General features: G+C 50.6%; 3 protein-coding genes across 5 annotated transcripts; 2 read left to right on the top strand and 1 right to left on the bottom strand.

The window, feature by feature from the left end:
• Positions 1-7: 7 nt before the first annotated feature.
• Positions 8-2,469, bottom strand: Noxo1 (NADPH oxidase organizer 1). Of its 2 annotated transcripts, none has more exons than XM_059269191.1 (8): positions 2,329-2,469; positions 2,150-2,230; positions 1,900-1,975; positions 1,609-1,786; positions 1,286-1,467; positions 953-1,066; positions 472-589; positions 8-334 (listed from the first exon to the last, which is right to left on the bottom strand). In XM_059269191.1, exons 1-8 carry the CDS (start codon positions 2,392-2,394, stop codon positions 43-45), a joined length of 1,107 nt encoding a protein of 368 aa, XP_059125174.1. In that variant the 5' UTR covers positions 2,395-2,469; the 3' UTR covers positions 8-42. The 2 variants fall into 2 exon arrangements, with proteins under 2 accessions (XP_059125174.1, XP_059125176.1); XM_059269193.1 differs by having other exon boundaries at positions 1,900-1,972.
• A 6,374-nt stretch (positions 2,470-8,843) lies between these two features.
• Positions 8,844-11,658, top strand: Gfer (growth factor, augmenter of liver regeneration). 2 transcript variants are annotated; one of them, XM_059269190.1, is made up of 3 exons: positions 8,844-9,614; positions 9,943-10,139; positions 10,891-11,658. In XM_059269190.1, exons 1-3 carry the CDS (start codon positions 8,922-8,924, stop codon positions 10,955-10,957), a joined length of 957 nt encoding a protein of 318 aa, XP_059125173.1. In that variant the 5' UTR covers positions 8,844-8,921; the 3' UTR covers positions 10,958-11,658. The 2 variants fall into 2 exon arrangements, with proteins under 2 accessions (XP_059125173.1, XP_059125172.1); XM_059269189.1 differs by having other exon boundaries at positions 8,856-9,614; positions 10,886-11,658.
• Positions 11,659-15,249: 3,591 nt separating this feature from the next.
• Positions 15,250-19,877, top strand: Syngr3 (synaptogyrin 3). The gene is made up of 4 exons (XM_059269188.1): positions 15,250-15,407; positions 17,514-17,751; positions 18,264-18,406; positions 18,485-19,877. Exons 1-4 carry the CDS (start codon positions 15,309-15,311, stop codon positions 18,692-18,694), a joined length of 690 nt encoding a protein of 229 aa, XP_059125171.1. The 5' UTR covers positions 15,250-15,308; the 3' UTR covers positions 18,695-19,877.
• Positions 19,878-24,093: the final 4,216 nt, after the last annotated feature.

The following is a 24,093-nucleotide window of genomic DNA, read 5'->3' as shown; positions in this document are numbered from 1 at the left end:
CCCAGCCCCACCCTATCCTGTTCCCTTGGCAGGTCCGGTTCCCTACTTTGCCTGTGGTTGGGATTGACAATACAATCTCTCTGCAGGGCTGCACAAATCCTCAGGGGGGACCCTGGGGCTCTTATCCTGTCCCAGTGCCATGCGGGTGACGGTGCAGCATCGGCTCTGGATGGCGCTCCGACAGGGCCGAGTTGGCACTGCAGGGGGAGCAGTCCTGCCCTTGGCCACCTTGACTTCCCTTCCACCGTCTGGGGGCCCTGGCCTGCCCAGGAGGGAGCCCAGGCCTTCAGGCTGCAGCAGCACTGCTGGGAACAGGCCTACCTGGCCACTGTACCTGCAAGGAAGGCGGGGCCTGATGAAGGGTTTTCCTGATGCTATGTGCCCCTTCTGCCAGGCAGCACCTGCCACTCCACCACCACACAAACACACGCACGCACGCACGCACGCACGCACGCACGCACGCTCGCTCACCTGCACAGCCACCAGCCGCGGTCGGAGGTTTCCAGCACACACACACGTGCCCCTGCAGGCACTGATAGCTCATCCGTGCGACTGCCCTCATAGGCCTGGGTAGCACAGAACTGCGTCCCTAGGGTAGGTATTTGAGGGTCACTGTAGAACTGCAAGACTGGAGTCCTCACCTTGCTCTGGGCTCACCTCTAGACACTCCAGACTGCTCCGAACCCCACTTGAGCCTTCTTGCTGTAAGCAGCACCCACATGCATGGTGCCCCCCTAACTATCCCCTCCCTCCTGGCTTGGTCTCAGCCTTGCCACAAGGTCCATTTCTTTTTTTTTCTTTTTTTTTTTTTTTTTTTTTTTTTCGAGACAGGGTTTCTCTGTGTAGCTTTGCACCTTTCCTGGAATTCACTTGGTAGCCCAGGCTGGCCTCGAACTCACAGAGATCCGCCCGGCTAAGGTCCATTTCTTAGTGGTAAGGGATGGGCTCATACCACTGCCTTGCAAAGCCAGGCCCGACTCCTGGGCCTGGCCTGGGGCTACCTCCTCCAGGTAGGGAGCTGGAAACCAGGCCGTCTGCTGATCCTTGTTCTCCACCAGCCACCAACCTGATCAAGAGGCAGGGAAGGGGCTCAGACGCCAAGACCTGCACCCATCTTGATCAGAGAGCAAGTCTTTTTTTGGTTTTGTGTTTGGAACTCACTTTGTAGACCAGGCTAGCTTCGAACTCACAGAGATCTGCCTGCCTATGTCTCCTGAGTGCTGGGGTTAAAGGTGTGTGCCACCACTGCCCAGTTGTCCCCAGGTTTTTAATACTGTGGCCCTACCTGAAGGATGTCGTAGTAACACGTCCAGAAGTTCTTGAGCCTGTGTGTGGAAAGGTCTGTCTCTTGTGTCACGGGTGTAAAAAGGCTGTAAAGAGCGCATGCTCCGAGCCTCCAGGCTATGAATGGCAAGACTGCTTGCAGGTTGGGATAAGGGCTCCTCTGGTGTGGGCAGGATCACCAGGCTGGGCAGGGCAGCCAGCACATGTGAGAAAAGAGTAGGAAGGATGGGAATACCCCTTTCCCCGCCTATACATATAGGTCAGCCTAGCCTTCTCCTCTGCCCTTCCAACAAGTGCATGGTCTGGGAGTAGGGTATAAGTCACCTGCCAGGAGGCAGCTTGGGCTCCAGATCCAGAGGTTTGGGTGCAAAGAAGTCATTGAGTGCTGCGCTCCTCAATACGCACTCTGAGCTTGCCAGCAGTTCCTGTACATAGGTGTTCAGCAGCCGCAAACGTACCAGGCCTCGGCCGGTACGCCCCTGACGAGTCAGCAGTGGAACATCTGCCCGGGTGTCACAAGAACACACTGGGACCACTCACCCACACTTTTTTTTGGGGGGGGCGGGGTTGCCTGACCACCCCTGTGACCACCCCTGCAACCCTTGCAGGCCTAACCAGGAAGCTTGGGAAGAATTCGTTCAGATCTCTGGAGCAGGCCTGCCTCCACTGGGAAGGTTTTCTTAAGGATCTTCTGAGAGGAAGAAGAAGCATGTGTCAATCTCTGAGAGTGGAGAGGACCCCCCGGGGTGGGGCGGGGGAAGGGTCCCTGGAAGGGCCTCTACAGGAAGGGAGGGAGGTCATGTATCTAGAGGCTTCTGGATTGGAGGATGAGCCACCCTGTTGAAGTGGTCCCAGTGTTACTTACCTGGAGCCGTCTAAACTCACCCCAGCTCCTGCGAACAGAGGAGTCACTGTTGTCTGACCAGCGCACGGAGAAGGCAAATGTCTGTGAGGAAAGGTTGAGGCGCCATCTCCCCTCAGACTTTGCCAGCTCCCCTTCTGCCTCTTTGAGCAGGAGTGGAGGATGGGGTGGTGTGGTCCTACCTGGAGTCGCTCCATCTGCACCAGGGCTACCGCATGCGCTGATACTGGGTGTCTTGGACCTGCCATGATTGTGGCCTCCTGCTGGGTGCTTGAAGGGGCACTGAGCAGCCGGAAGAAATGAAATGGAATTTCCCAACACTGCCCTAAACCGAGTCCCTGCACAGCACTCACACCCGGAAACTTTTCAGTTTCCTGGTTGTTCTTCAAGCACAAAATCTAAGAGGATTCAGCACAGGAGGGCTGTGCTGGGGGGAGGGGCAAGCTGCGGCAGGTGGGAGGAAAAAATGAAGTCCTTTGTACTGGACTGTTTGAAACAACCCTGAGGGGTTGGAACTGCCGCTTGGGGCTCCTTTCCTCCTCCCCTAGCCAAGGGAAGGAAGGAGGTAGGTAGCCCCACTACAAAGTGCCGCCTCCACCTCACCTGCCGGCTGCCTCTTCCCCTGCCCTGCTGAACTATCTTCCCAGGCTGCTGTGCCCAGCAGCTTGGTTTTTGAATTCGCCTGTGGGGCTGTATGCTGTTGTCATCTGAATCAACTTTTTCACACCTGGGGCCTTTCCGTTCAGCTGTGGGTTTTTGCTGGGTGGGGTGGGGGGAGTGGGCTTTGAGACAAGAGTTTCAATAATTTGCAAAGGCTGGCTTTAAACTTGGGATATTCCTGCCTCAGGCTCCTGAGCAGCTAAGGCTCAAACCTGTGTGAAAAGGCCATGAAACCTCACCTCTTTCCTTGGCCAAGTCTTGATACGCCTTAAACAACATACAGGTTCTTACATACTGGCTATTTCAAACATTAGAAGACAGAAGATAGCAACTGGGAAAGCCGTGAGTACCCACCACTAGGGACCTAGAGGAACTGTGAACCCCTCTAACCACCCAACTGGCAGCCTCTGCCGGCCCCTACCAACCCTAGATGCCCTCCACTTATCCTCCATAGCCACTACCTCCTCTCTTGAACGAATCTTAGATGCTCTTTTAATAAAAACCCAGAGCCAGATATCAGGGTAAAAGCTGAAAGATCAGAGAAGCAGAACAGCCAGCCACAAGTTCTTACCTCTAAGAAATCCTCAGCCTAAAGAGAGTGAGCTCCTGTTTCCTCACACCTTATATACCTTTCTCTGTCCTACCATATTACTTCCTGGGATTAAAGGAATGAGATCTCAAGTGCTGGGATTAAAGGTGTGTGCCACCCACAAGAGATCACTTCCTAAATATAATACCAGCAGCACAGACACTGAGCACAACAATTAATAAATGGGACCTCTTGAAACTGAGAAGCTTTTGTAGGGCAAAAGACACGGTCAATAAGACAAAAAGACAGCCAACAGAATGGGAAAACACCTTCACCAACCCCACATCTGACAGAGGACTGACCTCCAAAGTATATAAAGAACTCAAGAAACTAGACATCAAAATACTGAACAATCCAATTAAAAAATGGGCTAAAGAGCTAAACAGAGAATTCTCAAAAGAAGAATCACAAATGGCTGAAAGACATTTAAAGAAATGCTCAGCATCCTTAATCATCAGAGAAATGCAAATCAAAACGACTCTGAGATACCACCTTACACCTATCAGAATGGCTATGATCAAAAACACTAATGACAGTCAATGTTGGAGAGGATGCGGAGCAAAGGGAACACTCCTCCACTGTTGGTGGAAGTGCAAACTTGTACAACAACTGTGGAAATCAGTATGGCGGTTTCTCAGAAAATTGGGAATCGATCTACCTCAAGACCCAGCCATACCACTCTTGGGCATATACCCAAGGAATGCTCAATCATACACAAAGATACATGCTCAACTATATTCATAGCAGCATTATTCATAATAGCCAGAACCTGGAAACAACCTAGATGCCCGTCAACTGAAGAATGGATTAAGAAAATGTGGTACATACACACAATGAAGTACTACTCAGCAGAGAAAAACAATGACATCATGAAATTTGCAGGCAAATGGATGGAACTAGAAAATGTCCTCCTGAGTGAGGTAACCCAAACCCAGGAGGACAAACATGGTATGTACTCACTCATAAGTGGATACTAGATATAAAGCAAAGGACAATCAGACTGCAACCCACAGAACCAGAGAGGCTACATAGCAGGGGGACCCTAGGATGACTGTGGCTTATAAGTTTTGGTTTTACTCAATTACTGGGCAAGCCTCAATAAAACATTTCACTCTCACTATTAGGATAAGAATTTATACTGTATCAAGCTGATAATAGAAAAATAAATAAATAAATAAATATAAACAACAACAAAAAAGGTGTGTGCCACCATTGCCTGCCTCTGTTCCTAGTGTGGCCTTGAACTCACAGAGATCCAGACTGATCTCTGCCTCCTGAATGCTAGAATTAAAGGTGTGTGCCACCACTGCCTGGCCTCTTTGTCTAATATAGTGGCTGGCTCTGTCCTCTGATCCTCAGACAAGTTTATTAGGGTACACAATATATCACCATACCTCTCACTTAGATGCACACAGAGGAGTCCCAACTCTGTGGCTAGTAAGAAGTTGCTCCCTGTCTCTTAAGAATCCACTCACAGGTGGAGAGATGAATCAGATAAGAGCACTGGCTGTTCTTTCAGAGGATCCAGGTTCAATTCCCAGCACCCACATGGCAGCTCACAACTGTCTGTAACTCCAGTTCCAGAGGATCTGACATCCTCACACAGACATACATGCAGGCAAAACACCAATGAATGTTAGTGGCCATGTCAGAGGAGCAGGTGGCAATTGACTTCAGGGTGTCAGTCCACCAGGAGGCACCTCCCTGATGGGTGAATCTCACTCAGGTAGAGGCAAGGCCTTGAGACCCAGACCACAGAATGTCTTTGGCTTCTGCTGTGCCTTTACATGTTTGCTGCTGCTGTCTTTCTTTGGTATCTGGCATGGTGTAAATGGGTGTGGGGAGAATCCTCACTGCCTGTAATGCAGTGTGTTTATCTCATAGAAACATCCCATTCTACTGGACATTTTTACCTGTGGATTGTTATGAAGATGATTTCTTCTTAAGCTGAACTGTCTAAATGATAATGTTAGTTTAAATAGTTTAGTGGGGCTAGAGAGGTGGCTCAGAGGTTAAGAGCACTGGCTGCTCTTTCAGAGGTCCTGAGTCAACCACATGGTGGCTCACAACCATCTACAATGAGATCTGGTGATATATATATATATATATATATATATATATATATATATATATAAAATTATATAAGAATATATATATATATATAATTATATAAGAATATATATATTATATATATAATTCTTTTTTTAAAAATAGAGTTTTGATTATTAAAAATATAAACAAGGAAGTGTCACACTGATACAACACATGAGCCATATAGACTGTGACTTAGGTTAATGGTTAAGAAAAATAATTGAAGCTTGTGGTGGCCCATGCCTTTAATTCCAGCACTTGGGAGGCAGAAGCAGGCAGATCTCTGTGAGTTAGAAGCCAGGCTAGTCTACAGAGTGAGTTCCAGGACAGCCAGGCTTGCTTCATAGAGAAACCTTGTCTCGAAAAACCAAAGGGGGAAAAAAAAAAAAAAAAAAGAAAAACAACTGAGTCCCAGTTAGTCCAGCTAGCTTAAATTCTTTTAACCTTAATGTTGGGAGGTGTGTTCACAGGTTTCGAAGTGCATCACAGCTGAAACAAAGCTTTGAAAGTAACTTAAAGTTAGACTAAGGTGTTTTTGTCAAAAGCTTTGAGGTGAAAAACTCAAGAAGACAATCTAAAGTTTTAGAAAGGCACATAGGTGAATGTGGAACTCTTTAAGGCCAGGGAACAAGAACAAAGCAAGCCAATTATTACTAGCTGATGCACTTTTCTTGCTAGGATTGGTTGGTGATCAAAGGTGATGATTAATTCCTTATATCCATTTTGCCCTAGATCTCCTGACATTTAAAAAAAAAAAAAAACCTATTGATGAGTGGGTATGTACCCTAAAGATTTAAAGTAGAGCTAATTGATTTTTTTCATATATAAAAGTTTAGGTTTGTGATTCCTTTAAGATTCCTTATAAGATTACCTTTCAAGATAAGTAATAAAGTAATTGGCCTTTTCTTTGTAACTGCAAAATCGCAGCCTGCCGGTAAAAGACCTGACTGAGAATAATACCCTGCTTGCCCACATGGTTAATCTATAACAAGTTGCTTGGGTATGAATAATGATAATTTGTTTTTCACCTGTAATATGTAAAATGTTTAATCATGTAAGGGATACGGAAAACATGCTGTTTTTTACTGTTTGTTTTATATTCATTATAATCATTCACTTGAAAAACAATGTAACCACATTATAATTTTTTTTTAATTTATTTATTTATTATGTATACAGTGTTCTGCTTACATATATCCCTTCAGGCCAGAAGAGGGAGCCAGATCTCGTTACAGATGGTGTGAGCCACCATGTGGTTGCTGGGAATTGAACTCAAGACCTCTGGAAGAACAGCCAGTGCTCTTAACCTCTGAGCCATCTCTCCAGCCCCACATTGTAATTTTTATATTGCCTGAAAGATTTTGCTTAAGCTGTAAGAGAAAGAATAGAGTTGGAGAGAGTTAAAAAGGGATAGAAGGAAAACATCAAGAATGAGAGAAATCATCAGAAAAATAAAAAATAGAGAATGCAAAAGAAGAATAAAGAAAAGGTCTGAAGGAAACCATCAAGAGAGTATGTGAAGCCGGGCTGTGGTGGCCCATGCCTTTAATCCCAGCACTCGGGAGGCAGAGCCAGGCAGATCTCTGTGAGTTCGAGGTCAGCCTGGGCTACAGAGTGAGTTCCAGGAAAGGCACAAAGCTACAGAGAAACCATGCCTCATCTTAGCCGGGCGGTGGTGGCACACGCCTTTAATCCCAGCACTCGGGAGGCAGAGGCAGGAGGATCTTTGTGAGTTCAAGGCCAGCCTGGTCTACAAAGCGAGATCCAGAAAAGGCGCAAAACTACACAGAGAAACTCTGTCTCGAAAAACCAAAAAAAAAAAAAAAAAAAAAAGAGTATGTAAGTGTCTTTTTCCCTTAACCCTCTCAGATAAAAAAAAAGTCATAATACACCGACTTTGTGGGTTTCCCTTTGAGCCCTGAGCTGCTTGGAGGCTGGTCCTCCAGGCAGCGATACATGCACATAAGAATAAATAATTTTTTTTAAAAGCTGGCAGTGGTGGTGCACACCTTTAATCCCAGCACTTAAGAGGGAAGCAGAGGCAGGAGAATCTCTTGAGTTCAAAGTCAGCTTGGTCTACAGAGCAAATTCCAGGACAGTCAAGGATACACAGAAACTCTGTGGGGGGGGGGGGGAGCGGGAATCACTCACAAAATAGGAGAAATCCTGCAAAATAAAAGTGGGATCAGGTCAAGACAGCTTTGCCCCAAATTGCCCAATGTCTTCCACTGCTTTTAGAACAAATCCCAATTTCTAGCATGGTCATTGGTGAGCCATTGCCCAACTCTGGATTCTGGCCTCCATCAACCTCCCCAAAGCCCTGTTCCCAGTGGTCTTGGTGCTTCTGCAAAATATACATACTGAGATGATTCCTCATCCTACAGACCTGTGCCTAAGGGTCTCCAATTAAAAAGAACGATATTCCCACACCCTATGCACGACTTTCACCAGTTTGTAAATAAAATTTATTCCCGTGACTGGGTTTTCCCCATCTTCACCGCTGGTCAAAGGCTAAAGAAGCCGGAAACAGAAGCTTGTTCCTTGTTCTGCTCAGTGATGGAAACAGCGCTTGGAGTAGAGTACCACTGTACAAATATTTGCAGAATGAATGAATGAACACACGGAGGAAGGGGAAGGACTTCTTCCTGTGATGGCCCAGGCTTTTTATTTTATTTTATTTTACAACACAATTCAGTTCTACATATCAGCCAGGGATTCCCTTGTTCTGCACCCTCCCGCCCCCCTCCCCTTTCTCCCAGCCTACCCTCCATGAGGGACCCCCAACTGGATCAGGCCCTCTGAATGGGTGAGACAGTCGATTGGCTTGATCAGTTTGGGAGGCATCCAGGCAGTGGGACCGGGTCCTGTGCTCATTGCATGAGCTGGCTGTTTGAAACCTGGGGCTTATGCAGGGTCGCTTGGCTGGGCCTAGGAGGAGGGGACTGGCCCAAGCTTTTAAGTCAAGCACTTGAGGAGGTGCTGGTGGTGGCAGAAGATTGAGGAATTCAGCGTCATCGTCACTCATCTACATACAGCGTTCGAAGTTGGCCCAAGCTACATGAGACTTTGTCTCAAAAAAAAAAAAGGGAATTCCTGAGGCTGAAATAATAATAATGAATATTAATATTAACGTAATTAATATTAATATTCATCATCATCATTATTATTATTATTATACATCATTATGCAATAATCTTTTTTTTCCAGGTTATAGGCTGGAGACGCGCCCGCAGGATTTACTCCGCAGCCTCTCCCAGGGTTGCCAGGTTCCAGGCCCCCAGTATCTGCGGCAAAGGTCGACCCTAGCCACGGGTGCCGTCTGGTCTCTGTGAGGCCACGCCCCGCGTTGCCAAGGCACCCAGGAGCGTGTGGGTGGACGTGTCCTATGGCAGAAAGGCCCAGACCTCGGCCGCCGGTAGGGGTCTGAGCCGAGCGATGGGGGCGACGCGAGAAGCCTCTCGGACCTCGTCTCAGCCCGAGCTCTCAGCGGGGCCGCGGCGCACCTTGCACAACTCACTCCACTTCTTCTGGAGGAAGCCCGAGCCCCACCATGGACCACGCACGGCCGACCCGCGGCGGGCGGCCAGGCGCAAGGGTCCCGGCCGAGCCGGAGCCGCATCCCCCTATGCCGCCTCGGCCCGGGCCTCCCGCTCCGCCTCCTCCCGCGCCGAGGCCTCCCACTCCGCCGCGCCCGGGGCCACCGCCTCGGCCCCCAGCCCCGCCCCGCCGCCAGGCTCCGCCTCCCGCCCCAGCCTGAGCCCAGCCCCGGGCCGCCTTTCCCGCTCCAGCCGCCGCGCGCTGGCCGTGGCGTGCGCGCTCGCCTGGCCAGCCTTCCGGAGGTCCTCTCGGCCCCGCCGTCAGTACGCCGGTAAGATGGCGGCGCCCAGCGAGCCCACGGACTTCCCTCGCAGCCGTGCCTTCTCCTTCCTGCCCCGCGGCGCGCGCTCCGACATGACCGAGGACTTGGTGACTGACGCGCGGGGCCGTGGCACAGGGCATAGGGACGCCGCCGCCTCGGCCCCGGCCCCGGCTTCGGCCTCGGCCCCGGCGCCGCAAGGTTCGGAGCTCGGGAAGCGGCCGTGCCGGGCCTGCGTGGACTTCAAGTCGTGGATGCGGACGCAGCAGAAGGTGCAGATGCCCCGCCTGACCGCCCGCCCGGTCCCCGGTTCCCCGCCCCACATCGGGTTTCCTCAGGGTTAACTATGCCTGAACATGTCCACCCCCTCACCCACACACACCGTTAGGCTCGAACTTTGAGCTTTCGGCTGCCGGATCGGTTTACTAGGCTGCCAACTGAAAAAGGGAGCGTTCTTGTTTCCTTTATTTTTTGGTGATACTGGGAATCCGAACCCAAAGCCTCTGGCGTGCAACGCAAGCCATCTGCCACTGGGTTGGAATTTTGTGGGCTTTTGGTTGGGGAAGAGTGAACTGACCCTTGGTCGGCCTACTTCTGCAGCGGGACACCAAGTTTAGGGAGGACTGTCCACAGGATCGGGAGGAATTAGGTCGCCACACCTGGGCTTTCCTCCACACGCTGGCCGCCTATTACCCGGACATGCCCACCCCAGAACAGCAGCAAGATATGGCCCAGTTCATACATTTATTTTCCAAGTTTTACCCCTGCGAGGAGTGCGCGGAAGACATAAGGAAGAGGTGAGTGCTGAAGGGGGCCTGGCTGATGTCATAGAGAGGGACCCAGAAAAATAGATACGGAAGTGACAGGTTGCTAGGAGAGGGATCACCAAAAGGGACGTTGGGTCATGGGAGCTTTCTGCTTCCTCCTCAAAAGCCCAGTTCTGTGGATCGTTAGCTTTAAGGTTTTTAGGAAGGTCTTCCCTGCCACTCCCTTTATTTATTCCTCATGGGCAGATTGGCTAAGAGTCCACATTGCCTAACTTCCCTAGTCCCTCAGCGTGCTTCCTGACTTTAGAAACGGGAAGGATAAACTATCACTCTCAATGGCCTAACCTATTCTTACGGGTGTTTCTAGGTTGGACCTGTTGGGCAGTTAGTTGCACTTGCTCTCTGAAGCCTGGACAGTTAGGAACGAGGGGGATCTCAGGCTGAACTGGGCCCCTGGCGCTAAGAAACACTCTGTGCCAGGCCCCACCTGTCTAGACTCTGCCTGGGGCTAGAGACCACGGGGTGAGGCGCCTGATTGTTACAAGGTTGTAAAGTTGCCTGCTTTAGTATACCTTACTCTGGGCTCTTGCCAATCAGATGAGTGGGCAGCCCTGGGAGTTGCCCAAGCCCAGGAAACTCCGGAGTCAACCCTGGTCTTTCTTGGCTTTCTAGGCACCCCCAAGTGTAATTCATAGCCGTGCCCGGCTCCCTGCCCCCAGGCACTGGAAGGACAGAGGCGTCAACACTTACGTGCTTCCCGTGCTTCTCTCACAAAGGATAGGCAGGAACCAGCCAGACACACGCACTCGGGTCTCCTTCAGCCAGTGGCTGTGCCGCCTGCACAATGAGGTGAATCGGAAGCTGGGCAAGCCTGCTTTTGACTGTTCGAGAGTAGATGAGCGATGGCGTGACGGCTGGAAGGACGGCTCCTGCGACTAGAAGATGTCGTCAGCAGAGCATGTGGGGCACCTAGCCAAGCTCCACGGGCAGCCGGCTAGAGAGGGACGGCCTATGATTAAAGTGTATCTGAGCCAAAGTTTGTTTGGGTGGTGGGGGGAGGGGTCCCTAGGACACTGCCAATGGGAACCCTCCCCACGGGATTAAGAAATGGAGGAGGTGCCCACTGCAGACACTTTGGTGGCCTCAGCTAAAGCCCCATGGGACCGAAGATGAGAGGGGCAGTGGTCCAGGCGGCCTCATACCCTTTATAATGCAGCCTCAGCCGCTTGCCCATTACACACTTGGGACGCGGTTGCCCTGTAGGAAGATAGGCTAGACCATTGCCATCCTACTGCATATCCAGGGGTGCCTACAGAATTGTGACCGAGGCCGCTCTGTGACATTTCAGAATTGAAGCATGGTACCGAGCTGTCTATGCTATACTCTGTCCCCAGCTCTAGTAGGGTTCTTCTCTTAGGGTGTACCCACCATACTGCCCACTGCCTGCCTGGCACATGGTCTTCCACAGCTATGACATGCCTGTCAGCAGGTGATCCTGAACATCTGCTTCCTTAGAGTTTGAGACCAAAATAAAATGAAGTGACTTAGGGCCTGGTTTCTGTGTGTTTTGTACTGGGGTTTACAGCGATGGACAGGCCTGCTTTTGCTTTTCTGTGATTAGTTGGATGCTCTTGTCTGAAGTTCTGGCAGAAGCACTATGGAGCAGCTGAGACAAGCACTTCATGAAGAGTCAGAGAACCCCCCTGGTGAGAAAGAAGCTGAAGATGACTAGGGGGCTGTGGGATACAAATGGAGAGTGGCCAGTGTTGGCATCTGGTTATTTGTGTCTCGTTGGAATTCAGAATGCTGAGGGTGCACCCTCCAGTTGTTGGGCTCCTCTGGATCTGCTCAGCTCCATCTGTCCTTAGGCAAGGCTCCCAATCAGAGCATCCCAGCAGCAGTGGGTGCCCCAGTCCTCAGAGCATAAAGATACCATTCTTTCCTGTGTCGGACCTTTTGTGGGTGAGGACTAGCTTGGGCATGACTTCTTGTGCCTCCAGTGGAGCACTCATTTAAGAGCACTGGCTGTTCTTCCAGCACCCATGTAGTGACTCACAACCATCTGTAACTCCAGTCCCAGGAATCCAACACCCTCTTCTGGCCTCCATGTGTACCTGGTACAGAAGCCCATACAGAAATACAGGCCAAACAATCAAAACACAGAGATCCACCTCCTGAGTGATGGGATTAAAGGTGTGTGACCCCACTTCTGGTTCAAAACACATTACAAAAAAAAAAAGCAAAGTGTGGTAACACATCCCTTTACCTTTAGCCCTAGTACTCAGAATCTCTGAGGTTTGAGGCCAGCTTGGTCTACATACTGAGTTCCAGATCAGCCAAGGCTACACAGAGAAACCTTGTCTTGGCTGTTCTTAAAACAGAGAGGGAAAACTAATAACTCAGTACATTTATTTTTTAAAAAATCAAAGCTTCATATTGTTCCTGTTCAGGGCATCCAGGTCAAGACAAGTGGAACTGTAGTGTAAAGGAAGGTCGTGGTTTGAGCTGGCATGGAGAGCTGTCAGCACATACAGAGTGAAAGAGGCAGCACAAAGGAGTAGGGATCCAGCATGGTGGCACACACCTTTTTTTGTTTTGGTTTTTCCAGACAGGGTTTCTCTGTGTAACATCCCTGACTATCCTGGAACTCAAAGTCTGACTACCTGAGTGTGACCCTCAAAACCCAAGGTGGAAAGAGGGAACTGATTGTCCTCTGACCTCCACCCAGTAACTGGCATGTACAATCCAACGCACATGCACACGCACACAGACACAGAACAATGAAACAATAAACAGGCTGGGTGGTGGTGGCGCACACCTTTAATCCCAGCACGGGAGAGGCAGAGGCAGGCAGATCTCTGTGAGTTCAAGGCCAGCCTGATCTGCAGAGCAAGTTCCAGGACAGTGGTATGGGGAAATGTTTGCTGTGCTTTTGTGATCATGAGGACCTGAGTGTAGATCTCCAGCACCTGCATATCTTAGACTAGGCTGGCCTTGAATTCACAGAGATCTGCCTGCCTCTGCCTCCCTTGTGCTGGGACTAAAGGCGTGCACCACCACTCCCCGGCTTGGTGGCACACACGTTTAATTCCAGCACTACATAGAGATCCTGTCAACAACAGAGGGAGAAAGGTCCTAGGGACTCTCAAACCCATAGGTCTGGCAAATGGAAGGACAGGAAAGGCACTTTTGGAAACCACCAAGATCCACCTGCCTTTGCCTCCCGAGCAGGAAAAGCACTTTGAAGAGGCTCATGATGGCTAGGGACTTAGCTCAGAGGGAAAATGCTTGCCTGGCATGCATAATACCCTGGGTTCTATTCCCAGCAATGGGGAAATAAAAAGGCTATGAGGTAGACATTAGAGGTGTAAGCTGTATGGATGAGCCAGGAGAATCCAGCTTGATTCTGAAATGGCAGGTGGAGGTACCTGGCTAGATGCAGGGTAGGGGCTTGATTTATACTGGGGGATCTGAGGGAAAAGGGGGGAAGGAAAAGTGCTAGAAATAAGTGGGTAACAGCTTGAATTTGCTGCTAAGGGGAACAGAAGTGAGACCAAAAGCTGTTTGTTTGGTGATGCTGGGAATTGACTCTAAGAGCCCATGCATGGTAGGCAGGCATTCTGTCACTGGGCTATATACTCAGCCCAAGGACTGTTTTTCAAAGAATGTGCTGCATTTTGGGGGTACTGATGAAAATGATGGAGGAAAAGGGGGAAATAGGTGGTAGCACAGATCTGCCCATGGCTAAAAGGGGATGGGGTGGGATTAGGTATCAGGGAGTTGACCAAACTGGTGGGCTGCGCCTGCTCTGGTCACCTGTTTCCAACTAGGCTGAAGAGTGTTTTGGACCAGAACCCATGGGTTTCCTAGGGACTGGACCAGGTACTTCCAGCTACACTTCCCTCTGAAGAATGAACAACGGGTCACAGTAAAATGCTTGGCACTGTAAACTTTGCTTAAACCTGGCTCTGGTCCCAGGGAAGACAGAGACAGACAACTAGAGGCCTCACCCATGATCTTTTACTATACTCAGCTTCTGCTGTGACCATGAAGGTAGAGCTATTCAGTCTCCTACCAGCCTGGCACTGAAGGAGCATGAAGTGGGTCTGTGGAATTCCCAGCAGTGGCCAGGGTAGCTGGGTAACATCTGGGACAAGATCTTATCTCTGCGCTGGGCGGTGGTGACGCACTCCTTTAATCCCAGCACTTGGGAGGCAGAGGCAGGTGGATCTCTGTGAGTTCGAGGCCAGCCTGGTCTACAGAGTGAGTTCCAGGAAAGGCGCAAAGCTACACAGAGAAACCCTGTCTCAAAAAACCAAAAAGGGGCTAAGATCTTATGTCTGCCATTTCTCCCCTTCTTGAACTCAGAGATGGAGAGAGCTCATGGAAGACATGACCCAGCCAGAGGAAGAGAACAGAGATGTTCAGCCTTCACTGCTGCTGGCACATGGACTCTGCCTCCCAGACAAGTGCTCCTGCAGGTAGCTGCCGCCACTCTTCACCTACCCTGTTAGGAAGGTACAACCTGTGAAGGGGAAGCCAGAATACAGTGGAGATGTGAGCCACAGGCAATATGAGTGTGTATCACATCTCTGAGCTGAGATTTTCTTCATTCTCAGCCAAAAAGAGGTCAGGGGCTTCTTTCCTTACATGTTTTTTATTTCTATCATGATTAAAGGGCTAATGAGAAGTGATTTACCCCTGGTCTTCTGAGACTAGGGTCTGGGGGCTGATTCTCTCTCCCTGAAGGCAAAGGGCAAGATGCTAGGCTTCAGTTTCCCCTTACATACTCACCAAAAGGCCCTCCTGGTCAGAGAAGCGGAGTGATGTGCTTGTCCTTCTGTCGATGCTCTTGGTCGCGGCAAAATCTGAGCTCAGTCCTTACCTTCTCTTGCCCACCTCTAAAACCCATGAAGACCTCGCTTTGTCTTTGCAGAGAATGTCCCCATCTCAGACTCTGTCATACAGGGGACTGTGAGCGGAATGGACAGAGGGCAGGGCTCAGGACCCCGGCGCGTGGACCCAGTCGGGGGCGCTGGCTCGGCCCCGCCCCGCGCGCCCCCGCCGCAGCCGACGCGCGCTCCCGGGAGGCGGCGGCAGCGGCAGCATCCGTAGCATCAGCAGCTTCAGCAGCAGCCCCGGGAGGTCTCGGGCAGGGCAGGCCGGCGGGACAAACGGACAGAAGGCACAGGTCCCGCCATGGAGGGAGCCTCCTTCGGCGCGGGCCGTGCGGGAGCTGCCTTCGATCCCGTGAGCTTCGCACGGCGGCCCCAGACCCTGTTGCGGGTCGTGTCCTGGGTGAGTGGCCCTTAAGCAGGCCCCTTTCCGGTCCCCCATCTCTCCTAGCATCCCCGTCTCCCACCCTCACCCGCCCCCTGCCCATCGCCCCTCACCCTCCTCTCCGCCGGCCCCTCCCCCCCGACCGCAGGTTGGGGTGACGTCACATGGCTAGGCGCGCCCACCTGCGGGCGGGGGAAGGGCGGCTGTTTCCAATAGACCTTGAGAGGTCACTGCTGGTCTCCCCCTGCCCTCAATTCCTCTTTAGGTCTAATCCAGTCCCCTTCCTCAGCCTTCTCTTCATTTTTCCGGTTCCCAAAACCTGGAAGCGGGCACAGGGCTGCGGATGTGATTCTCCGAGGGGTGCAGGGACTAAATTCCAGATGGGAGAGGGGGCATGGGAGCCAAGGGGGAATCGCAGTTCCTTCACTTTACCAGATCATGAATCCGTCAGGTTCATTTAGACGGAGATGGCCCTTTCCAGACCCCTTAGGTCTAGCTGTGAGTTGAAGAAGGGCAAGCTGGTGTAGTTAGAAGGGGCTCATCTGGGAGGGCTTCCTGGAAATGGCATGGGAACTGCAGACTGGGTAATCCATCCTACTGATGCATATCTTGCCTGCTCTAGCCCCTAGGACAGAAGGAGAGTTAGGAGATGGGTGCCAAGTTCTGGACTTTGTCCCCCTGGCACTGGTCTAATCTCCATGCCTGTCTTGGAGGAGGGCGGTTCCCAGGGTGGGGCAGCCCCTCCCCCCAACACCTAGTGGACTGAAGCAAGACTCTTCTGGTCCTGACTTGTGGATTGCTCTCAAGGGACATGTCCATGCTGTGGCATTTTCCATGACTACATTATCAAGGAGTTTGGGCAAGAAAGGAGTGAAATACGATTTGAGACTGGAGGACATTTCTTGGAAACACAGGACTGCCTAGACTTAGAAGCATCTACTTTAAAATGACTGTGGTTTGCTTCCATCATGCCTCAGAGAATTGGTGGGCAGGAGGTACTGGGTCGGACCAAACCTTAGAAGTCAGTGGTCAGCTTTAGAGCCCAAATGCTCTTGACTGGCATTATAACTGATTACTCACGGGGGTCATTTCTGGTGTCTACTATTGCTAGTGGACGTTCTTGGACCCAGCGTTCCTAGCTAGTTTACTCCATGTGGTATACTAAGCAGACACACACAGCTCCCATGTGCAGAGGTCCAGTTCAAAAGGGGAAAGACTGACATACTTGTATATTTCTCTAGATAGCTATCCCTTGGCTTCATCCTCAACAGTGCCCTGGCCCACCACAACCCTGGAAGTCACCCATATAGGTGAAGGCTCCTGTCTCCACACTTTTAATTTTACTCTGAGAGGCCATAGGTTCCAAGACCTGCAGAGGAGCCAGGGCTCTTAGCAGTCATATGACCCTGAGAAATGACTTCACCATGGGAACCCTAATGTGCCTCCTTATAAAGAGGATAGGAAGAATGGTGTCTCTGATATTTTATATTTATGAGTGTTTTCCTGCATGTATGTCTGTGCACCATGTGTTTGGTACTGGCAGAAGCCAGAGAGGGCATCAGACCCCCTGTAACTGAGTTACAGTCATGAGATTCCATGTGGGTGCTGGGAATCGAACCCTGGTCCTGTAGGAGAACCTAGCTAGTGCTCTTAACTGTTGAGCCATCTCATCAGCCCTGTATTATTGTTTTATTAGTGTCTTATGTAGCCAAGGCTGTCTTCCTCTAATCCTTATTACAGGCATACAATACCTCCATGCAAACCTATACAAAGTAGCGGTTTTAGCCACTCCTTAAATGCTTCTTTTTGTTTGTTTTTTGAGACAGGGTTTCTCTGTGTAGCCCTGGCTGTCCTAGAACTCCCTCTATAGACCAAATTGGCCTCGAACTCAAGAGATCTGCCTGCCTCTGCTTCCTGAGTGCTAGGATTAAAGGTGCCACCACTGCCCAGCTTCTTTATTTTCAATAATTCCTCAATATGCAAGAGGGTGGGAAAATGGGTTCAGTGTTGCAGGGGAACTCTGGGACAGGCATGGAGACTTGGGGCTCTTGACAGGGGCAACAGCTGCCTCAGGCAGTGGCTCGAGGAGGCCTCCTAGCCCTAAGCGCCGCCTGCTGCCTGCAGGTGTTCTCTATAGCCGTGTTCGGGCCGATAGTCAACGAGGGCTACGTGAACGCGGACAGCGGTCCAGAGCTGCGTTGCGTCTTCAACGGAAACGCGGGCGCCTGTCGCTTCGGCGTCGTGCTGGGTCTCGGGGCCTTCATCGCCTGCGCTGCCTTCCTGCTGCTGGACGTGCGCTTTCAGCAGATCAGCAGCGTCCGAGACCGCCGCCGCGCCGTGCTCCTGGACCTGGGCTTCTCAGGTGGGCGGGGCCGGCGGTGAGAGGCGGGGCCGGCGGTGAGAGGCGGGGCCTGACGTAGGGAGTGGGCTGGGGCGGGACCTGGTGCGTTGAGCGAAAGCGGCCCGAGAGGTACGAACTGACTTGAGTCCGGGGATCAAAGGGCCTTTGCAGGGGCGTGACTGGGCCTCTGAGAAGTAGGACCAGGCCCGGGGACTGCCGCGGGGCTTCTTCCGGGCATGTAGTAGGCTGTGAGATGCGAGGTTTTGAGCCCGTAGCACCCAGCCATGAGAGGGCGGGACCTAGAGGTATGGATGGAGTCCAGCGTTGGGAGTGCCCGGGACTCGGGCCGGTGGCTAGCCTAGTGAAAGGGATACCAGGAACAAGGCTGGGCTGCGAAGGGGCGGGGCCTTGAGGGTCTTGTAAACAGGGATTTGCTGGTGAACCTGAGAGACACTGCACCTTCTCTCAATGGTTCAACTAGAACACAGATCCTGGTAGTGGAACACCATCTGATCACCAGTCCCCACCTGCAGGGGTCTGGTCCTTCCTGTGGTTCGTAGGCTTCTGTTTCCTCACCAATCAGTGGCAACGCACAGCGCCAGGACCAGGCACTGTACAGGCTGGGGATGCGGCGCGGGCCGCCATCGCGTTCAGCTTCTTCTCCATCCTCAGCTGGGTGAGTGCGGGTCTTGTGGGTGGCGGGGCCGGGAGTGTCTCTGGGTTTGCCTCTGCTGACCCTGGCTCTCCCATCCAGGTGGCGCTCACCGTGAAGGCCCTGCAGCGGTTCCGCCTGGGCACCGATATGTCTCTCTTTGCCACAGATCAGTTAGGTGCTGGGGCTGCCCAGACCTACCCAGGCTACCCAGTGGGCAGTGGTGTGGAGGGCACAGAAACATACCAGAGCCCGCCCTTCACCGAAACCCTGGACACCAGCCCCAAAGGGTACCAGGTGCCTGCCTACTAGTAGCTGTTAGGCTCCAGCCAGGGCTGGAAGGCCACCTCACCATCGTAGGCCTCAAGGCCTCCTGGGACCTTTCCTGGGTCCTACCGTCCCAGTGCCAAGGACAGAGAAGGTGGCCACTGTGGGCCTCTGGGACCAGGGGGAGTAGCCTCCCTGGGGTGCCTGGACTGTCCCTAGTTAGTTCCCCCTAGTTAGAGGTCCTAGTCCTAAGGCCCTGAGAAGAAAACAGTACTGCCTGGAGTGGGCTGTCCTGGGAGGCATTCCTTTCATAGGCCAGCCAACCAGTGGCTCACCTGTCCACTCTAGGGTCAGAAGTCCAGCTGCCTTCCAGGGCAGGGTGCAAGGGCTTCTGAGGACCAGGGAGAGGGAGACTATTTGCACCCTAAGGTGGGCGTTATGGCCCTTGTTCCCAGTCCCACGTCCCTGAGGGCAGTGACTGCCCTGGCTCCTATTATGGTGGTCCACCCTGTCCAGAGGCTCCCTGTACTTCCTCTTGCAGGATCCCTAGAGCAGCTCAGCCCTGTCGGTGTTGTGATTGTGATTCAGTCTTCAGGTTTCATCTCATAGTGCCCCCATAAGCTGCCCCCTCTCTGTGTGGCTCCTGCCCAGGTGTGGGTGCTTCTGGCCAGGACGGCATAGACAGCTATGGGCCTGGGTACCTGCCCTTCAGTAAGAAAGACCTTCCCTAGGGAGGAGTGAGACAGCTGGGTACCTGGGTGACAGGCAAGACAAGCCTCTTACAAGAAGAGGACTAAAGGTCTCATCTGCCCAGGGTGTCGCTGGAGAGAGTCATTCCTGTAAATGGCTTTACCTTGGTTTCCTGAACCAGTCCCTCCCTATTCTATCGCCTATTCCCTTTTAAGGCCCAGATCAGGTCCCTGTGCGTAGCAGACTACTCATGCATTGCTTGAAGCTGGCTTTTCACATCAAGTCAAAACCAAATGCGTTGCCATATCTCATTCTTCCAGACAAAATGCCTCCCTGCGGAGTTGCAGTTGAACGACAACCCTGTACGTTGTAGCATAGACCAATTACGTGGATATTTAAGTGAACATGTTTACAATTTTTGTATATATGGATCTTTCCTCTCTCTTCTGAAAGAACAATCCGTGATTGTGTATTTTCAGTGTCCCCTGTTACAACTGCAACTTCTTTACAATAAAGACTGTAAACACACTGACCACAATTAAGGGACTCCTAGAATCATTTTCACCCCTGTCTCTGCTGTGCTGGGGGTTGGGGTCCCGGCATCAGGACCTAGAATTTGGGAGTGGGTAGGAAGGTGGAGATCAGACTGGTTCCTAAGTTTTAGAGAAAGACCACATTGGTCTGGTAAAATTTGCTACTCAGTGCAGGCTCTCTGAAGTGCTGGAGAGTGTTGTAGAATATTAGTTGAAGATGTGTTACATTTTTTTATGCTGTGGAATATTTAATGATACAAAGATGCATTCTTTTATTTTTATTTTTATTTTCCAGAGCTGAGGACTGAACCCAGGGCCTCAAGCGCTCTACCACTGAGCTAAATCCCCAACCCCCAAAGATGCATTCTTTAATGTTGCATTTGTTTAACTGTATTAAGCTGCGTTATTTTGCCTGTCTTGAAACACCTGATTGGGCTAATAAAGAACTAAATGACGAATAGGTAGGCAGGAGAGAGAAGTAGGCAGGGCTTCCAGACAGAGAGAATAATTAGAAGGAGCAAGAAAAAGGAGGGGCCGGGCGGTGGTGGCACATGCCTTTAATCCCAGCACTCGGGAGGCAGAGGCAGACAGATCTTGGTGAGTTCGAGGCCAGCCTGGTCTACAGAGTGAGATCCAGGAAAGTTGCAAAGCTACACAGAGAAACCAAAAAAGAAAAAAAAAAAGAAAGAAAAAGAAAAAGGAGGCGAGGAGGATGCCAGGGGCCAGCCACACAGCCAGCAAAAGAGTAAGAAGTAAAGACATACAGAATAGAGAAAGGTAAAAGCCCAAAGGCAAAAGGTAGATGGAATAATTTAAGTTAAAAAACACTGGCTAGAAATAAGCCAAGCTAAGGCTGGACATTCATAAGACTAAGTCTCTGTGTATTAATTTGGGAGTTGGGTGGCAGCCCCCAAAGAGCAAAGAGTAAAAATAGCCAACTGCAGGAGATCTTCTTTTTTTTGGGGGGGGTGGTGGTATTTTGTGTGTGTGTGTGTGTGTGTGTATGTGTTTTGTTTTAAGACAGGGTTTCTCTGTGTAGCCCTGGCTGTCCTGGAACTCACTCTGTACACCAAGCTGGCCTAGAACTCAAGAGATCTGCTTGCCTCTGCCTCCCAAGTGCTAGGATTGAAGGTGTGTTTGACCATGCCCTGCACACCCTTTAAAAAAAGATTTATTTTCATTTATGTGCACATGTATGTCACATTTGTGCTGGTGCCTGTGGAAACCTGAAGAGGGCTCTGGATTTCCTGGAACTGGAGTTACAAGCAGTTATAAGCTGCTTGATGTGGGTGCTGGGGACTGAACCTGAGTTCTCTGCAAGAGCAGTAATTGCTCTTAACCACTAAGCCATCTCTCCAGTTCTCAACCCCCTTTTGAGACAAGGCCTCTCCATATAGTCCTGGCTGTCCAGGAAATTGCTATGTAAACCAGACTGGCTTTGAGATCCACCTACCTCTGCTAGGATTAATGGTGTGTGCCACCACACCCATAGTAACCTCTAATTTATGCTAAATGGAATCACACAAAATTTGTCTTTCTTGAGATGGTCAGGGTCTCATTATAAAGTCCTGGTTGGCTTAGAAATTGATGTGTAGACCAGGCTGTCCTCAAACTTATGATCCCCTTGACTCTAATTGCTAACTGCTGGGATTACAGGCTTACATCAATCACCATATCTGTTTTGAACCCATGGCTTTGTGCTTGCTAGGCAAGCACTCTCCAAACTGAGCTACATCCCAGCCTAGAACTCAGAGATTCTCCTGTCTCTGCCTCCCGAGTGTTGGGATTAATGGTGTGCGCCACCACCGCCCAGCTCATGTCTTTTTCACTCCTTTGAAGTGTCTGTATTTTTGCTTTGGTAAGTAACTGACCCGGTTGCCCCCAGGCCTCTCCTTCCATTGGGTGACTGTCAGTCTGTTTTTGATGTTATGGTGTTATTCAGACCTGGCCCGTGTGAACACTCCAGTGTCCAGTCTGGTACCAGATTAGTGGCAAAGTCTGTAGGGTATATGGGCATCTTGGGGCCTGAGCTTTAGCCTCATTATTTTCTGGGGTCACCTTCCTAAATTCCTGACTTAATTTGATCTCTGTAGCACTTCCTAGTTCCCCTGGGATCCTTCCTCAGTCTTCTGTTAAGAAAGCTAGACTTAGCTAGGCAGTGGTGTTGCACACCTTTGATCCCAGCGCTAGGGAGCACAGGCCTGTGAGTTCGAAGCCAGTCTAGTGTACAAAGCAAGTTCCAGGATAGCCAGGGCTATACAGAGAAACCCCGTCTAAAAGAGAAAAAAAAAAAAGGGGGGGGGAATCTAAGTCATGTGTAGTGGTATACATTTGTAATTCCGGCACTTAGGAGGTAGGAGGAATATCAGGCCTTGTTCTAGGCTATCATCAGCTCCATGGTGAGTTGGAGGCCAACCTGGGCTACACAAGACTGTTTCAAAACAGAAAAAGGGGAGGGGTGATAATGTGAGATGTGGTCAGTTGGTAAAATACTTGCCTTACAAGCATGAGGACCTGAATGACCCCATAACCCCCACAAAAATGCTGGATGGGTTGCTATATGGTTATAATCACAGGACTGTTAAGAGAGGTTAAGACAGGAGGACCCCTGGGGCTCACTGGACAGTCAGTTTAGCTTAATTGGTAAACTCCAGGCCAATGAGAAACTCTCTCTCTTTAAAGTTTTTCAGGACAGGTTTTCTCTTTGTAGCCCTGTTCTAGAACTCGCTCTGTAGCCCAGGCTGGCCTTGAACTCACAAGATCCGCCTGCCTCTGCCTCCCGAGTGCTGGGAATAAAGATGTGTGCCACCACCACCTGGCAAGAGACCCTTTCTTTCTAAAAAAGATTAATTTCGGGCTGGAGGGATGGCTCAGTGGTTAAGAGCACTAGCAGGTCTTCCAAAGGTCCTGAGTTCAATTCCCAGCAACCAGATGGTAGCTCACAATCATCTGTAATGGGATTTGAAGCTCACTATCATGCATGTAGACAGAGTACTCATACCTAAAAAAAAAATACATGAATAAGAAAATCAATAAAAAAAATGGGAACTAGAAAAATGATCCAGAGGTTAAAAACATCACAGCACCCACATGACAACTTACAAGTCTGTACCTTCAGTTCTAGGTGATCCAGTGCCCTCTTCTGGCTTCCTCAGACACCAGGCACACACATGATAACATACATATGTGCAGGCAAAAACACTCATACATGTAAAATAAAAATAAACCTGGGACTTGGAAGGATGGGTCAGCAATTTTAAGAACATTGGTTGCTCTTCCAGAAGACCCAGATTCAATTTCTAGCACCTACATAGCCGCTCACAACCATCTGTAACTCCAGTTCCAGGGGGTTCAACTGCACACGCACACACCTAGCTACTCTCCTCTCCTGCCCACCCCACCCCCACCCCCCGCCTTTTGTGTGTGTGTGTGTGTTGTTAGAGATAAGGCTCATCTAGGCCTGGCTGTCCTTTAACCATCCCTGTAACTATCCGTAAAGGTGAGATCTGGGCCTCTTCCTTTTTTAACTTTATGTTTGGCGCCAGGCATAGTGGCGCACGCCTTTTAATCCCAGCACTTAGGAGGCAGAGGGAGGTGGATCTCTGTGAGTTCAAGGCCAGCCTGGTTTACAAAGCAAGTTCTAAGGCAACCAGGATTATGTAGAGACCCTGTCTCAAAACAAAAACTCAAAAAACTTTGTGTGCATGCATGTAAACGTTAGAGAACAACTTGTAGTTGTGACTCCTTCCATTGCGTAGGTTCTAGAGGGCAAACTCAAGTTGTCAAGCTTGGCAGCAAGCACCTTCATCCACCGAACCATTTTGCTGGCCCTGTCCCCTCCCCATCCCTTATTTATTTTTCAGAACTGGGTTTCTCTGTGTAGCCCTGGCGTCCTGGAACTGACTCTGTAGACCAGGCTGGCCTTGAACTGAGATCCACCTGCTCTTGCCTCCCAAGTGCTAGGATTAAAGGCATGCACCACCACCTCCCAGCCATGTACCCCTATTTTTGAAAGGCAGTTTCATGGGTACTCAATTGTTAGGTAATGAACGGCCAGGTCTGTTCTGGGCAGTGCCTTAGCTCCATGTGGGTCCCAGGGCTGCCAACTTCTTCCTGGGAACTAACCCTGCTGCCAAGTCACTCCTCTAGGCCTCCTTGCATCATGGCATATAATAAGCATATGTACCCAGGCTTCCTGATACCCTCAGAGGCAGAGATACT

The sequence above is a fragment of the Peromyscus eremicus genome, chromosome 8a (genome assembly GCF_949786415.1).
Source record: "Peromyscus eremicus chromosome 8a, PerEre_H2_v1, whole genome shotgun sequence".
NCBI classification, from domain to species: domain Eukaryota; kingdom Metazoa; phylum Chordata; class Mammalia; order Rodentia; family Cricetidae; genus Peromyscus; species Peromyscus eremicus.
Note: the sequence above shows the minus strand (reverse complement) of the source record. Positions and strands in the feature narration are given on the sequence as shown.

Coding starts and splice junctions, on each gene's coding strand:
- Noxo1 (XM_059269191.1), bottom strand. CDS start 2,394: ATGGCAGGTCCAAGACACCCAGTATCAGCGCATGCGGTAGCCCTGGTG. Junction 2,231..2,328: donor TGCAGATGGAGCGACTCCAG/GTAGGACCACAC, acceptor CTTTCCTCACAG/ACATTTGCCTTCTCCGTGCG. Junction 1,976..2,149: donor GTGAGTTTAGACGGCTCCAG/GTAAGTAACACT, acceptor TCTTCCTCTCAG/AAGATCCTTAAGAAAACCTT.
- Gfer (XM_059269189.1), top strand. CDS start 8,922: ATGGGGGCGACGCGAGAAGCCTCTCGGACCTCGTCTCAGCCCGAGCTC. Junction 9,615..9,942: donor GGATGCGGACGCAGCAGAAG/GTGCAGATGCCC, acceptor CTACTTCTGCAG/CGGGACACCAAGTTTAGGGA. Junction 10,140..10,885: donor GCGGAAGACATAAGGAAGAG/GTGAGTGCTGAA, acceptor TCTCTCACAAAG/GATAGGCAGGAACCAGCCAG.
- Syngr3 (XM_059269188.1), top strand. CDS start 15,309: ATGGAGGGAGCCTCCTTCGGCGCGGGCCGTGCGGGAGCTGCCTTCGAT. Junction 17,752..18,263: donor CCTGGACCTGGGCTTCTCAG/GTGGGCGGGGCC, acceptor CCCCACCTGCAG/GGGTCTGGTCCTTCCTGTGG. Junction 18,407..18,484: donor TCTTCTCCATCCTCAGCTGG/GTGAGTGCGGGT, acceptor TCTCCCATCCAG/GTGGCGCTCACCGTGAAGGC.